The sequence below is a fragment of the Mytilus galloprovincialis genome, chromosome 4 (assembly GCF_965363235.1).
Source record: "Mytilus galloprovincialis chromosome 4, xbMytGall1.hap1.1, whole genome shotgun sequence".
In the NCBI taxonomy this organism is placed as follows: Eukaryota; Metazoa; Mollusca; class Bivalvia; order Mytilida; family Mytilidae; genus Mytilus; species Mytilus galloprovincialis.
The window spans coordinates 98,923,061-98,940,020 of NC_134841.1; the positions used below are offsets into that span (position 1 = coordinate 98,923,061).

Sequence of the window (16,960 nt, forward strand, 5' to 3'; positions counted from 1 at the left end):
TAAATGGTTAAGAGGCATATTAACATTATATACAACAAAAGACAAAATACATGGAAAAGATTATGTGTTTAAAAGCGAAACTTTTATTCACAAATATATAAACATAGACTACAGTAGCACCGTCAGTCATGAGTACAAATTATTAAACCAAGCGCGAGGCAGGTCAGTTCGAATCCCGCGCGAGGCAAATGCGTTCGACTTCATTCTAAAATTGAATAGGATAACCCGTTTTCCTCCACCAATTGAAACTTATCTTCACGATATCGCAAATAGTGCTGAAAGTGGCGATTAAAACCAACAATCGATCAATCAATCAACACAGATACTCAATACAAACACTATCTATCTGAAAGTGGCGATTAAAACCAACAATCGATCAATCAATCAACACAGATACTCAATACAAACACTGTCTATCTGTTGAAATACACGAGTGAGAAGAGAAGAACAAAATAAAACAACAAACAACAACAAAAAATACAACAAAACTGCGAAAATATCGTATACAAATATTCTGCAAACAATAACATTTCACAACAAATCTAGATCTAAGAAAATGTGAAGTGACTATATTTTTTTTACTGGTCTCTTTATTAGAAAAAAAATCAAATCTATTTTCCCTGATTCCAAACTTTGTACATGTAATGCTGATACATAAGAAAACAAACTATATCTATAGGACAAGTTAACATTATGACTGCAACGGTATAGATCAATAATGTGTAGTGTTCCAAGTACAAACTATCTTTGAAGTACAGATTTCTTCATGACAAGTAAAACTATTATTTACTTCAAATGTTTAAGAGGCAGATAGACATTATATACATCAAAAGACAAAACACACAGAAAGGATTATTGTTTCAAAGAGAATCTATTATTCAAATAATAGCATAAACTATATCGACATTGTCCGTCATAATCTCTGACATTTTGAAAAAGCCGAACGTTTAGATTTTAAATATTTAATAGAACATAGATAATTACTACTTTACATATAAACAAGAAATGTATTAGTGGATGGGATTTACGTACGACATCCATAAACCAAAAAAATCAATAGATTTTATTGGTTCTATGTATATCGAAGTACCAAAAACATTTCTTATGGTATCAGAAAATTAAAATCTTCAAGCATGTTTTGTTTGATATCTGACAAGATTTCTGATGAACGTGATATTTAGATTAGATATTGAAGCATAAATTTTAATTTTGTTTACAAAAGGAGACAGTGAACTAACGTACTGGAGCCTCATAATTTTGTGACGTTGGAGTGCATTTTTCTCTCTCGAACAAGTCATCGGGATATAAATAAAAAATGCTTCACTTTACTTGACAATGTTAAAACATAACAATGTGGAATCTATCTTGGAGGATTGGAATTATATTTATTTTACAAAAATTATGTGGTATGAATCTGTTATGTCGTATAAAATATGTCTGTATTTGCGCACAAATTATCTTAATTAAAAGAAAGCGTTTATTTCGGTTTGAATTCTTTTTTTTTCTTTCTCAGTTATGATTTTTAATATTATTTTTTTTAACAGAAAACAGTTTGTCTTGCAGTCCACTTATGCTACAGAATAACAATTTAAACGACGAAAAGGTAAAAACTATGAAAGTTTAAAATTTTTCTTTTTTTTTAAATTCCAGTTAAGTCATTTCATTGAAGATGTGTTAAACTAATTCTAAAGAACAATATTTTTTTTATGATATTCCGTATTAAAATAATATTAAGATGTGCTATCATGTATTTGAAACACCATTTACGAAGAAAACAGATAAAAAAACCCGGAAAATTGCATATGTGTCTGTAGTTTTTCTGAACAATAAACTAATAGTAACACATAATATGTAAATACGAAATTACTTTATGATCAATTATAAGTAGTATTTCAAATAATTTCTCTATATAAATAGTTTCTATTTAGCCAAATTTAGCATATTCATTTAAAAACATTTCTGTCATTTATATCTTTTTTGTATCCAAAGTCTAAAACACAAGAACACAATGTTGAAATTGTCGACGAAGAAGGCCATGTATTACACCTGCGTGTTACACATAAGAAGTAAGTGTCAAGCTAGTAAATAGTTATATAAGTTATTTAGATCTTTGAAAAGTACAATAAGAGACATATATATATATATATATATATATATATATATATATATATATATATACATTGTACATGACTTGTGTCTCTGATAAAAAAAAATCAAATTAATGCTGATTTAGAAAAAAGACAAAGTCATATGACACTTCAAATTAAAATAAAACTCATTTGCATTGAATAGGTTTTATATACTTGATTGGCTAAGTTTTAATATATGAAAAGGTGCTTGAATTTTCTGTTGAAAGAAAATCTTTTATCTTATCATAATTTCAAAAATGAGCTGCTATTGCATCATTGTCTTCCGATACTCGTATTCATCAATAGTTTTTCCATATGGAGTGACCTTAACCGCGAGTCCTCTTTAGAGTTACGGCAACCGAACTGCACAAGTGCGAGGAAAAAATCATGTTTAAATCAGGATCGATAAACTGTAAACAGCAAAAATGTTCAGTAAAGTAAGATCTACAAAAACGTTTTATATGACAAAACAATTGTCAATTGACCCCTTAAAGAGTTATTGCCCTTTTAGGACAATTTTACACAAGTTGTTTATGTTTTTCAACTTTAAAAATCTTCTCAAATGAATCTAGTGTATTTTTTTTTATTTCCTTGTACGTCAAGAAACATAGACACTAGGGCTAAAATGAAAATATTTATTTGCTTTTGAAGAACATATGACAGATATAATGAACATTTAAATGGCATTTTTAAGCCACTCATTAATATAAATTGAAAAGCAAAAATAATCACTGATGAAAGATTTAAGCAAACAAATAACAGGTGAGCGTGTTCTTGAGAGCCTCTAGTTTGGTGTTGTCAGTCTATTTTTAACTAAAGAGTTTGAATGTCCTTTTGGTATCTTACACCTCTCTTTTGTTCACAAACTTGCACTGGGAGGTATTAGTCCTGTAACATATGACTTAGCATTCTTATTCAATTTTTAACGTTTTTATACTGATATTTTCATTTTTTATTTTTTTTTTTTGAATGCACATTGATAGTAAAAAAAATTATCAGAACAGTAAATAGAAATAGTAAATAATGCCAACGAGGTCATATGTTATAGGACTATGGGAGGTATATAGTCTATATAAAGTGTTTTTTTTTCTTTGGATGTTTTAGATAGATTACGTGCTTATGGTGGTCCTTTTGATTCTGTTAATAGTTTTGATTTTTCTACTTTACACTACACTTCCACACTATCTTATTAAACAAAAGTTTTCCGATTTAATTAAATGGTCGTTTGGTAAATCTGAATGTAGATATATTTGCTGCAACTCATTTAAAGCCTTCTTCTCTAATGAGAAAGGTGAATATGCTAGATATACTTACGGGAGGTGTGATGAGATGATTGAAGCTATTAATTTTCTCCTTGATAACATTTATGTACGTTTCGGCAACAAAGTTTATCGACAGGTTGTAGGTATCCCCATGGGCACTAATTGTGCCCCTTTAATAGCAGACTTGTTTTTGTACTGTTACGATTCACAGTTCATGACTAAACTCAGTGAAGACCCGTCGAAATTGCATTTAATTGATAAATTCAACAACACTTACCGTTATCTTGATGATATATTTTCGTTAAATAATCAAGAATTTTCTCAATATACTGCGGAAATTTACCCTAAGGAACTTCCTTTAAATAAATCAAATTTATTCGGTACTAACTGTCCTTTCCTGGATTTAGATATTTCGGTTTTAAATGGGAGACTCCACACTAAAATTTACGACAAAAGAGACGATTTTTCGTTCCCTACTGTTAATTTTCCATTTTTAGATGGTGATGTTCCTTTGGCACCATCTTACGGTGTTTATATTTCACAACTTGTTCGCTATGCCCGTGTCTGTTGTGACGTTTTTGATTTTAACGAACGCAACCTATGTATTACTGGTAAATTATTAAACGAGGGATATCGTTACCATAAATTACTTAAAACCTTTACTAAATTTTTCCATAGATATGAAGATTTGGTTTTGAAGTTTGATTGTACCTGTAGAAAACTTATTTCAAACGGGATAGGATATCCTCATTTTTACGGAAATGTTGTTAACAGTGCCCGGAAATTTAGAAATGATCCATGTAAACTTGTCGCTCCTTTTAATAAACTTATTCTAAAGGGTTACCTATTCAACATTGTAATAAGATCATTGAATATTGTTTTTATTGGTATACATATTGATTTTGTTATCAGTAAATTAAAAGCTAACTAAATATTCCTAGTATGTTATATGTATATACATATTCATGGATCTACAATCTGTCGATACCTGTAACTTGGCATTGCATAAGGTCATGTTTTTCTCTGGCTGTTTATGACTTCTTTACACTAAATCCATTGGATGTTGGATGTGTACAGATTGATAGTTTAGTCTTAGTTGCATGATTTTTTTTATTAGTTGTTAGTGGCTTTGAACTAACTGTCAGATAACTGCGAGTACTCCCGGATCTGTTCATTGTGTCTTTTTGTGTCGGGATGTATAAGTACCGGGCCACGTCCACCTGTATTTTTGTCCATCTGATGAGTTAAGCCTTTTTCAACTGGTTTTTATAGTTCGTTCTTATGTTGTACTGTTATACCACTGTCCCAGGTTAGGGGGAGGGTTGGGATCCCGCTAACATGTTTAACCCCGCCACATTATTTATGTATGTGCCTGTCCCAAGTCAGGAGCCTGTAATTCAGTGGTTGTCGTTTGTTTATGTGTTACATATTTGTTTTTCGTTATTTTTTTTACATTTTACATAAATAAGGCCGTTAGTTTTCCCTTTTGAATTGTTTTACATTGTCTTATCGGGGCCTTTTATAGCTCACTATGCGGTATGGGCTTTGCTCATTGTTGAAGGTCGTACGGTGACCTATAGTTGTTAATGTCTGTGTCATTTTGGTCTTTTGTGGATAGTTGTCTCATTGGCAATCATACCACATCTTCTTTTTTATATAGACCAAAAACAAGTGATTTTAAAACTTCATGTCTAAATATTTATTGTTTTAATCTGACCCATTTTTACACAAACAAATTGAGTATGATATAACCTTTGTTTTTTTCATAGGTTAATAATCAAAATCACAGACATGATTTTACCCGTTATCTCTTTATAAAATTTTGATCGGATTGAGTAGTTGTAAAATCTATTTCAATGTTTAAATCTAAAACATATGTCACGGCTTATATTAAACAAAAATAATTAAATGACTAGTATCTCAATTGTTTGTAAAACAATTGAAAGGTCTTTCCTGTAAAAGTGATGTTTTCGTAATGTTCTTTGTACGACCTTTCGTTTGGTATACGACAAGCATACCTTCTGAAACTTTTCGCTTTTTGCACTTAATGACCTCATCCGCCCACATTTTTGAGATCGGAAATATGATATATGTAACACAGAATAGATGAGCTTTCATTTGATATGCGACAACGCCATGTTTTAAAAAGTTTGAGTTTTGCACTTAATAACCCCATCCAACCAATTTTTGGAGGTTGGGAATTTGATATTTCAAATGTATACATCATGACCTTTCATTTGATATACAACAACCCTATCGTAAAAGAAATTTTATTTTTTGCACTCAATGACCCCATCCAACAAATTTTTGGGGGACGTCAATTTGAAATTTGAAATGTACGCTTTATGTTCTTTCATTTGATATGCGACAACCTTACCATCTTAGGAATTTGAATTTTTGCACTAAATGACCCCACCCTTCCCCCTGGGATGAAAAGGGGGTTTAAAATTTTCATTTTTAAGTAGAGTTTATTAAGACCTTCAATTTGATATATCAGATGACCCCATTTGACAAAGTGCAAATAATGATGCAATATCAACTATATAAATAGAAGTTATGAAACTTACAAAGTCAATGCAAAACATGAAAATTTCAAATTGATTTTTTGGTGTTTTTTTCCATGGAATGTTTTTGGTATTTGGTCAAACATATAACTATGTCAACTTCTTCAATTTCTAAAACATTTTAAGTGGTAAGCTCTTGATGATTCAGAAATACATGCCTCCGCTCGCAAAACTTGAAACTGCATTTTCTCTAAAACGACAATAGATATCTCAAATCTGTTAAATGATAAATGATCTACAGTTAAAGGACAACATTATAGAAAAAGAATTGGGACAATTTCAAAGTTCACCAAGGTCACAATTAATCATCAAATATATGATGCAATACAAAACTTGAAAACCGGAAGTCGTAGAGACATGGGACTATCATCATTCAACTCAGGACCACTTGACCTTTCAAATGTCACAAGGTCAAGGTATAATGTGAAGGTCAAGGTGAAATTTCATCATGATCTGACATTGACCTCAAATTGAAGGTCTTGAACTACTGATCATCTTTGCAGTTTATAGTAGGTTGATATCTGTTACCTTTAAAAAGATATACACACAATACTATACTTTTAAGAATCATCCCGTCGTAACGTTTGTACAGACAGTCGGAATCTTTTGAGCTCAGTGTATAAAATGTAGAGCTCGTCGAGAGGAACATTTTATACGCTGTAAGTATGCAGCAAACTCTTATCGTTTTCTTAATATGCAAGCTTGAAATTGCAGCGTAATTTTTTTTTGCACTCGGTGACCTTTGACCTTGGGTGCAAATTAAAGGTCACATGAACTTAAGATTATTGGTGTAGGTCCCAAGTCTTTACGACTTCCGGTTCTCGAGATACAATTTTTCAAAAATTGTGTATATTTTTTCAAGGGAAATAACTCCTTATACGGGTTAACAACAAAATGATTGTATATATTTATTATCATTGCCATCTGGTCTTGTACATGTTGCCGTTTTCAAATCGATTCTATCTTGAATACTTTTTGAGAAAAATGTAAAAAAAAGAAATTGCTTCAAGGTGACGTAACTCTCATAGGGAATGATGAAATCCTTAGCAGCCTGATATGGTAACACATCATGATGAGATCTAACTTTTGTCCAAATAAGGTCATGATATCTTTAAAAACAACGAGGGGGGGCCATATCGAAAAAAAAACAATAAAAGGGAGATAACTTCTATAGGGGATGATGAAATCCTACACAGCCTCATCTGGTAATACTTCATGATGAGGTCTACCGATGGTCCATATTTGGTCTTGATAACTCGAATAGAAACGAGGGGAGGTCATGTCAAACAAATGCTGGATGAAAAAAAAAAAAAAAAAAAAAAAAACAGGAGAAAAACTAGTATCTCAATTGTTTGTAAAACAATTGAAAGGTCTTTCCTGTAAAAGGGATGTTTTCGTATTGTACTTTGTACGACCTTTCGTTTGATATACGACAAGCACACCTTCTGAAACTTTTCGCTTTTTACACTTAATGACCTCATCCGTCTACATTTTTGAGATCGGAATTATGATATATGGAACAGAGTAGATGAGCTTTCGTTTGATATGCGACAACACCATGTTCTTGAAAGTTTGATTTTTGCACTTAATAACCCTATCCAACAAATTTTTGGAGGTCGGGAATTTGATATTTCAAATGTACACATCATGACCTTTCATTTGATATACAACAACCCTACCTTAAAAGAACATTTATTTTTTGCACTCAATGACCCCATCCAACCCATTTTTGGGAGACGTCAATTTGAAATTTGAAATGTACGCTTTATGTTCTTTCATTTAATATGCGACAACCTTACCATCTGAGAAATTTGAATGTTTGCACTAAATGACCCCACCCGTCCCCCTGGGATGAAAAGGGGGTTTAAAATTTTCATTTTTAAGTAGAGTTTATTAAGACCTTCAATTTGATATATCAGATGACCCCATTTGACAAAGTGCAAATAATGATGCAATATCAATTATATAAATAGAAGTTATGAAACTTACAAAGTCAATGCAAAACTTGAAAATTTCAAATTGATTTTTTGGTGTTTTTTTCCATGGAATGTTTTTGGTATTTGGTCAAACATATAACTATGTCAACCTCTTCAATTTCTAAAACATTTTAAGTGGTAAGCTCTTGATGATTCAGAAATACATGCCTCCGCTCGAAAAATTTTAAACTGCATTATCTCTAAAACGACAATAGATATCTCAAATCTGTTAAATGATGAATGATCTAGAGTTGAAGGACAACATTATAGAAAAAGAATTGGGACAATTTCAAAGTTCACCAAGGTCACAATTAATCATCAAATATATGATGCAATACAAAACTTGAGAACCGGAAGTCGTAGAGACATGGGACTATCACCATTCAACTCAGGACCACTTGACCTTTCAAATATTACAAGGTCAAGGTCATAGTAAAATATGAAGGTCAAGGTGAAATTTCATCATGACCTGACATTGACCTCAAATTGAAGGTCTTGAACTACTGATCATCTTTGCAGTTTATAGTAGGTTGATATCTGTTACCTTTAAAAAGATATACACACAATACTATACTTTTGAGAATCATCCCGTCGTAACTTTTGAACAGACAGTCGGACTCTTTTGAGGTCGAGTATAAAATGTAGAGCTCGTCGAGAGGAACATTTTATACGCTGTAAGTATGCAGCAAACTCTTATCGTTTTCTTAATATGAAAGCTTGAAATTGCAGCGTAATTTTTTTTTGCACTCAGTGACCTTTGACCTTGGGTGCAAATTAAAGGTCACATGAACTTAAGATTATTGGTGTAGGTCCCAAGTCTTTACGACTTCCGGTTCTCGAGATACAACTTTTCAAAAATTGTTTATATTTTTTCAAGGGAAATAACTCCTTATAAGGGTTAACATCAAAATGATTGTATATGTTAATTAACATTGCCATCTGGTCCTGTACATGTTGCCGTTTTCAAATGGATTCTATCTTGAATACTTTTTGAGAAAAATGTAAAAGAAAGAAATTGCTTCAAGGGGACATAACTCTCATAGGGAATGATGAAATCCTTAGCAGCCTCATATGGTAACACATCATAATGAGATCTAACTTTTGTCCAAATAAGGTCATGATATCTTCAAAAACAACGAGGGGGGGGCCATGTCGAAAAAAACCAATAAAAGGGAGATAACTTCTAAAGGGGATGATGAAATCCTACACAGCCTCATCTGGTAATACTTCATGATCAGGTCTACCGATGGTCCATATTTGGTCTTGATAACTCCAATAGAAACAAGGGAGGCCATGTTTAACAAATGCTGGATGAAAAAAAAAAAAAAAAAAAAAAAAAAAAAAAAAAAAAAAAAAAAAAAAACAGGAGAAAAACAATAAGGTCTTTCCTCGCGGAGAGGAAAGACCTTAAATAGAAACAATCTAGAGTGACCGGAATGTAAAGGGGGAAAAGTGAAATAAAATGTCAACCAGATTAACCACAAAGACCTCACGTAGAAACAAAACAGAAACAAAACAGAAAACGTCTCTTAGCATAAACAACGATACAAAAATGCTGGCACAAAGTTCAAACCACAATCAAATGACACATCATATAGTATATTAATACATAACAAAGACAAACGATTTTCAATTATGATTTTTTTTCTTTTTGAAGACTTCCCACTCCAACGTTAAGTCTAAGAATATATGATGGTCAGTACCAGCAAATGTATTTAAAGGTTAGTATATAGCTAAACCACAGGAATGAATGTGTAGTGCATAAAACCTATATTGCTTGTTCATTCTTGATATAGACACCAATTGATTGAATAGGATTTTCTGTTACCCTTTGTTACTCAGTTAGTTTATAGGCTAATAATGATAATTGTTATGTTTATTTTCATGGACCCTTTAGATAAAAAAAAACCCCACTAATTCATTTCCCTATTGCTTTCTATGTTAAATTATGTAACTTTAAGCATTAATACTGTGTCTTAAGTTCCAACAAAGTGGCAGTTATTTCATGTCAAAACTATACCTTATCCTGACTTGTGCTGAAAAATTTAACACACAAATTAGAGCGTACTGGTTCCTGGGAGTATGATAGTGCAAACACAGGTACTTCTGATTTAAACAACAGGGCAACTGTGCCCTCCAATTAAATTTTATATATTTCTTTACTGTTCAAAAAGAAATTTTCAACAAGGGTTCTACAATGATCCCAGGTCTCTAAGTCTTCATTCTATACCATATATATACAAATATTTCACTTATTGACAAAGATACAGCTATGCGTAAGAACTATTTTGTTATAAATATGTGCTACTTTCTTGTATGTTCTTTCCGACCGGGCCTGAATTAGTGGTTCTATACCTTTAGCAATAAACATATTATCTTGGAGTTTATTAAGTTCACCTTTGTTTTTTTATTACCTTGATGTGTATTATTTGAATGGATTTGAACATCTGTTCATTATATTTGGAGCAGGATCTGCTTACCATTCCGGATCACCTGAGATCACCACCAGTTTTCGGTTGCATTTTGTTTACTATTGTTTGTCTGTTTGTCCTTTTCTTTTTTTAGCCATGACGTTGTCAATTTATTTTCGACTAAGAGTTTGAATGTCCCTCGGGTATTTTTAGCCTCTCTTAATTACTGTATCTTCTACTTTATAACTATGAGCTCAGCTATATAATCTATAAGTAATATGCAAACGGAAATCGACTACATAACAAATACTTCTATATCATTTGATTTTACTGAATCTTATATATCATCAATAAAAACGCACTTCAAATAAATTTTCCAGCTTTAATTCTATTAACTCAAACTAAAATCTTAACAAATAAAATATAATGTTCAGACATTAAAACATTCAAAGTTCTTCGATCTATGGTGTATTCAGAATCACGGCACGGTAAAAAGAACGGCCATTGATGTAAGTAGACAAAAATAGATCCATTAATGATTTTACATTTGCAAGCATGCATTTAACTACTTCAAGAATGACCTATTTTAGAAATGTCTGTGATGGACCATCATACACTATACTATTCCTAACAACTATTGTTTTAATCTAAATCCAACTATGGAATCTGAAAACTATTTTTTCCAGAGATCCCAGTGTTATATGACAGGATATATCGGGAATATTACAGATTCTTTCGTTTCTTTGGACATATGTGGAAATCTAAGGTAAATAGAACAGTACTGAATTGATATTTGTGTACAATGTATTGCTTTTAAAAAGAGACCATGCAGACACAACACTGCCAATTATAAGTTATTTTTTCTTCATATGAGGTTTGTACTCCCCCCTGTAGCTTCATCATTAAATTTAAAGAACTGTGAACTCACTTAAAGGAAGCCCCCGATACCGATAGAGTAACAGATGCTCATATATGCATATTAAAGAGGAGTTGATGGGTGTTCATCAGTGAGATGAAAACCATACGACACAAAAACTAAAAGATATCAAGTGTGAAAAATATGGACTTCAATGATCAATAAGGAATATAACAAGCTCTTAACCCCCAATCCCCATCCCCACTCACACGCACAAATCTAGAAAAAAAATATAAAAATGAATTAACAGATAATTGCACAAGAATTTGTTGTTCGATTGCCTGTATATTTTTATAATTTTAGTGGAGTGATACGTCATGGAGATAAACGATATGTTATAAAGGACCATACAGCTTTTAGTGAAGAATATGTAAGATATGAACTTATATGCAACTTACTGATGTTTGCAGTCGATAAAACAAAATAAAATAAAAAAAGAAATAAATCGAGAGAGAAAAGATACACCAATAACCAAAGTTTCTTTGTAAAAGATAATTTATAAAATTGTCAAAATACTACAATGTGTTCTCCTATTGAAGACAATGTCTTTTCCTGGATAATTGACGAAATGTCTTCTATGGTGTGAAAACCATTAGTGGAATGAACGTTTTCTTTATAACAGTTTCAACATATTGACATATGCTCGTACTAGTTATAATTGTTTTTCCATCATTCTACCCAATAAAGGGATCTGATTGTAAGTACAACATTCAACCAGAACAGAGTTAAAAATTCATTTCTGATTTCTGTGACAGACTTTTATTTAATTTTATAGGTACAAACTTCACATCGATCACAATCGCACGGTACAACGGAAAACAAAACTGTATGCAACAGAGAGTTTCCAATATACGGATCCATGCAGAGCTCTATAATGGTATTTATGAATAAATAAAGTTACAATTTATGGAGCTTGCATTATCCTTTAACTTCACGTTCCTCTGACAATTAAGCCGCACTGTAGAATTGATGTACTTGTTTAAAGACTGTAGAAAGTTTCCTCGTGCTTGATATAAACGTTCTTCTTGAAAGTGATGGTGCACTTTCTATTGTAAAACACTGTAGTTTTCCCTGTGGATTGTTTACTGACCAAGAAGACACACAATTGTGTATTATATCTTATTAACTATGTCCATGTGTTTGTTGGTACAAACATTGAGATCTGATTTATTATACTTATGTATAAAACATGTTTTTACTATACCCCTTCAGATGAACTATAAAAGACAAAGAAGATCAACAACGGAAACCTTAATGATAGAACTATATGTTGTAATGGATTATGCACTGGTATGTCTTTTAATGATAATGGTGCAAACTTATTTGAAATTATTTAAAATTAAGGAATGTATCTCCCTCATGCAGAGTTCTGATTCATTGCTCTGCTTTGAATATACCTTTATGTCTTTTTTGATTTATAGCTCTTCGTCTTTTAAGTAAGCTTTGGATTTTCAAATATTTTTGACTCAAGCATCACTTAAGAGACATTGATTGTCGAAAAAATAAAAAGTAAAATCACAAAAATACTCAACTCCGACGAAAATTAAAAACGGACAGTTCCTAATCAAATGACAAAATCAAATGATAAGACAAATCTAACGAATGGACAACAACTGTCATATTCCTGACTTGGTACAGACATTTTCAGATGTAGAAAATGGTGGATTGAACCTGGTTTTATAGCGTTAAGCCTCTCACTTGTATTACAGTCACATCAATTCCATTATATTTACAACGATATGTGAACAAAACAGACATAATAGGTAAAATTGTCAAAATAGGGCCATAGCAGTCATCACCGTGTCACAATCTCAAACAGAACAAAAAGCAAACAAATATTTAACAAAGAAGCACTAAAAATCATATCTCAAATTTAACAACCACGTTTATTACTTAATTAGTTTTGTATTTTAAATCAACTCATAAAGGATTGAAATATTTGAAGTCCTGTGACGGAATGGCTAGGTTCACATCAACTCTGTGTTTGACGTCAGAATCTAAACGTCACACAGTTAGAGATATAAAATAATTTTGTCGTTCAAAGTATTTTCAAAATTATAATTGAATAATAAAATAATGGCGGGATGTTTAAAAATACAGAGCCACGTCATATGTACCACAGAAACACAAAAAACCGCACATACAAAGCACACCAGCAAAAGTGAAAGATAATACAAACAACAAATGAACGGGATGCATAAATACCGAGCCACGTCAAATAGATATCACCAACACAGACCAAGCAGTAAAAGTGAGATTAATAGAATGAAATTCAAAACAGTGTAGCTGTGGCCATTGATTGACACATTAAAATCATCCATTGACTGGGACAATTTACGTGAACGTTTGTCTGTAACGACCACTGTTCACGACGTACCTACGATAGACATTTAAACTGTGGGGTCACCAAAGGTTTCTTAACGCCTTCAATTATAAAATAATTCGAAAAATTAATCAGGAATAACCTTTGTGTTTTGATTTATATAATTGATATAAATCAAAATATCGTGTTATTTCTGATTAATTTTTCAAATTACTTTATTTAGGTGTTGAGAACCTTTGGTGACCCCATAGTTTAAGTGTCTTTAAAAAGTACATAGTGAGCATTGGTCGTTACATACAAACGTTCACCTAAATTGTCCCAGTCAATGGATGATTTTAATGTGTCAATCAATGGCCACAGCTACACTGTTTTGAATTTCATTCTAATAGAAAAAGACAAATAAATAACAATATAACACGTTATAAAGATGATAAACAACGTCAGAACGAAGAATCTATACTGAAATCCGCACCTGGTACAGAAAAATTGATACCGTTTATGTTATTAATGACCATGTATCGTAAGTCAAATTTGAAACTGACTACATGACTCTCAGCTCGGAAAGTATTTATCTCACAAACTTATTTTAAACTACTTTAGCTTTGATTTATATCTGACTATAAGAAAATATAACTACTTAGTTACAATTATATTCATTGAATTGAGAACTGTACCGATATTTTACTCTTTTTGTGGAAGATGCGACGATGGCAGATCTAACATTAAATAAGCATATGCAATAATAAAATCACATAATAATATATTCATTCACACCAGTTTGTCCGATCAGAAAATTTATCATACTGCCCTTAAAACACATTTGGAATGAAAGATAAGGAGTGTCAATCTGGTCTTAATCAGGTTAATTTTGTCGAGTTCAGTGTTTCTGTTGTCTATTGTTTTCTTCTTATAGTTGTTTCCCTCGGTTTTAGTTTGGAACCCGGATTTGTTTTCGTTAAATCGATTTATGACTTTTGAACAGCGGTATACTACTGTTTTTTTAGCTGTTGTGCTTGACTGTTACTGCCATGTTTATGGTAGGCGAGAGGTTTGGTTAGCAATAAGACCAGGCTCGGGCCACATTTCCCCCTTAAAAATGTCTTATACCAAGACAGGAATATGGCAGTTATAATGAAATAATGTATTTTTATGTATGTTGGCGCTTGTTTTTGTTGCAGTTCAGTATTTCTGTTATTTCGTTGTTTTCCTTTTATAGATTGTGTGTTTTCCTCAGTTTTAGTTTATAACCCGGATTTGCTTTCGCTTTATCGATTTATGACTAACAAAGAGCGGTATAATACTATGGACTTATTCATTTAGAATAATTATATTCGTCATATTCACTTATCACTAATAACTATTTACAATTTATTTGCACACAAAAAAACCCAAACATGTAGGGGACAGCTGAAGGACGCCTCCGGAAGCAGGAGTTTCTCGCAACTTCTTATTGAAGACCTATTGGTGACCTTCTGCTGTTGTCTGTTCTTCTATGATCGGGTTGTTTTCTCTTTGACACATTCCCCATTTCCATTCTCAATTTTAGCCTTGAAGTACATGTAGTAGGGTACTGATACCATATACACATCTGAGAACAATGTTCTTCTTTAAACCATACTATGTACTAACATTGAATTGTTAATACTTCTTTTTTTTTCAATCTATATTTTTTAGTTTTCAGAGGCTGCCATTGGCAAGAATAACGCTAAAGCTATCCAATACATCGAAAGAATGGTGAATCACATTGATCAGGTAAACAAATTCTCTGAAGTTTACAAGGACCATCCGTTTTAATCAGATATTTCTCTTAGTCATTCAAGTCTCTTTATCAACAGTTCAAGAAATTAACAAAATCAAAATGACATGAATTTAATTTGATGAAAATAAGCTGCACACCGTAAAAACGATTAGAATTGTATATGAAAAAAATGATATATGAAATTATTATGTCGGTAGTCCTTTCCCATTGAAAAAAAAAAAGAACACATGACAGCTAGTGTTCCTTAATTAAACATCTCCAAACATGAACGCTCTTTATCCTAACGTAAAACAGGTAGGTAGGTTGTATAAATAAAGGCAACAGTAGTATACCGCTTTTCAAAGGTAATAAATCGATTGAGAGAAAACAAATCAGGGTTTCAAACTAAAATCGAGAAAAAACACATCAAATATAATAGGAAAACAACAAAACAACAGAAACACTGAAGTGAAACAAAACAAAAACAACAATGCAACATAGAAACCAACTATTAGATAACAACTGCCATATTCCTGACTTGGTACAGGACATTTTGAAAACAAATGGCGGATTGAACCTTGTTTTGTGGACCTTAGCCAAACCTCACGCTTTATGACAATGTTAAATATACAACTAAAACGACAACGTTATATATAAGAAATACAGTATAAATAAATACAAGAACACTCATGACAGAGAAATACATGAATAAAATACAAAACGAGTGCAAGTATGATAAATAAATGTGAAAACAGAACAGATATATCATCTCAAAAATATTATTAAGTGAAAACAAGAACTTTCTCGTACATTCGGTATCTGTCTAAATATAAAGTAAACAATAAACAATTAAACAGTCCATCTGTGATGTTAAGTTATAATCTTAACACATAGATATTGCTACTTTGCTTCTCCTGTTGTGCTATGACATATCAGGTACTGACAGATTGATGTGCACGTTGACACTTTTGATTAATAAATGCAAGTGCCAACACTTAAAGCTGTTGATTAAAACGTTAACGTTTCGATACAGTTAATGTGCTTTTATACTCAAAACTTTCTGTGTTATGTCATCAGTTTTTATGCACGAAATTAAATTTTACTGAATAATGCGAAAGTTGATGAGTAACAAGTTAATTACAACAGCATTTTTCGATTGATTGCATAGACAAATTTATAATAACAAGGATTGAAATTTCACATACGGCATAGTAAAATGTCATCTTTCCTGTTTGGTAAAGGAATTCACGTTAACGTGTGTTGCTATAATTACCGTAAAGATAGACCATTTATAATACAGTTTGCCATATCATATTGGTTCGTATTTCAGTGCTTGCTGTTGGCATATATATACTAAAAGTGATACCAGTAAAATTAAATACATGTATATTTCATTTCTAAGAAAAACAAATGAATTTTTCGTTTGGTAATGATAAAGTTTGAAATATTTTCAATAAACGATAATTAGATAAAGGAAAAGTACAATTATTCGGACGCACGAAATTTCTAAAACGCTATTTTTATTTATTAGCAGTAGTTCGAGTCTCCTGCTAGTGAACTGTTTGTACCCTAGAATATCATTAGCTCAATAATCAGTGATTCGACACCTGTAGAATTAATGACATTAATAACATAATTTTC

The 16,960-nt window shown here is 31.8% G+C and overlaps 1 protein-coding gene across 2 annotated transcripts in view; it reads left to right on the forward strand.

Moving 5' to 3' along the window:
• The first annotated feature begins 1,140 nt into the window (after positions 1 to 1,140).
• The window catches only part of LOC143073577 (disintegrin and metalloproteinase domain-containing protein 12-like), a 31,028-nt gene continuing 15,208 nt past the window's right edge, over positions 1,141 to 16,960 (forward strand). Inside the window, exons 1-9 of one of the 2 annotated variants that reach the window (XM_076249215.1) lie at positions 1,141 to 1,406; positions 1,545 to 1,603; positions 1,990 to 2,066; positions 9,589 to 9,652; positions 11,029 to 11,108; positions 11,562 to 11,628; positions 12,034 to 12,135; positions 12,471 to 12,548; positions 15,256 to 15,333. In XM_076249215.1, the coding sequence (XP_076105330.1) occupies positions 1,352 to 1,406; positions 1,545 to 1,603; positions 1,990 to 2,066; positions 9,589 to 9,652; positions 11,029 to 11,108; positions 11,562 to 11,628; positions 12,034 to 12,135; positions 12,471 to 12,548; positions 15,256 to 15,333 (660 nt within the window). In that variant the 5' untranslated portion in view covers positions 1,141 to 1,351. The remainder of the gene's footprint in view (positions 1,407 to 1,544; positions 1,604 to 1,989; positions 2,067 to 9,588; positions 9,653 to 11,028; positions 11,109 to 11,561; positions 11,629 to 12,033; positions 12,136 to 12,470; positions 12,549 to 15,255; positions 15,334 to 16,960) is intronic. The other variant, XM_076249216.1, reaches the window with a different exon arrangement.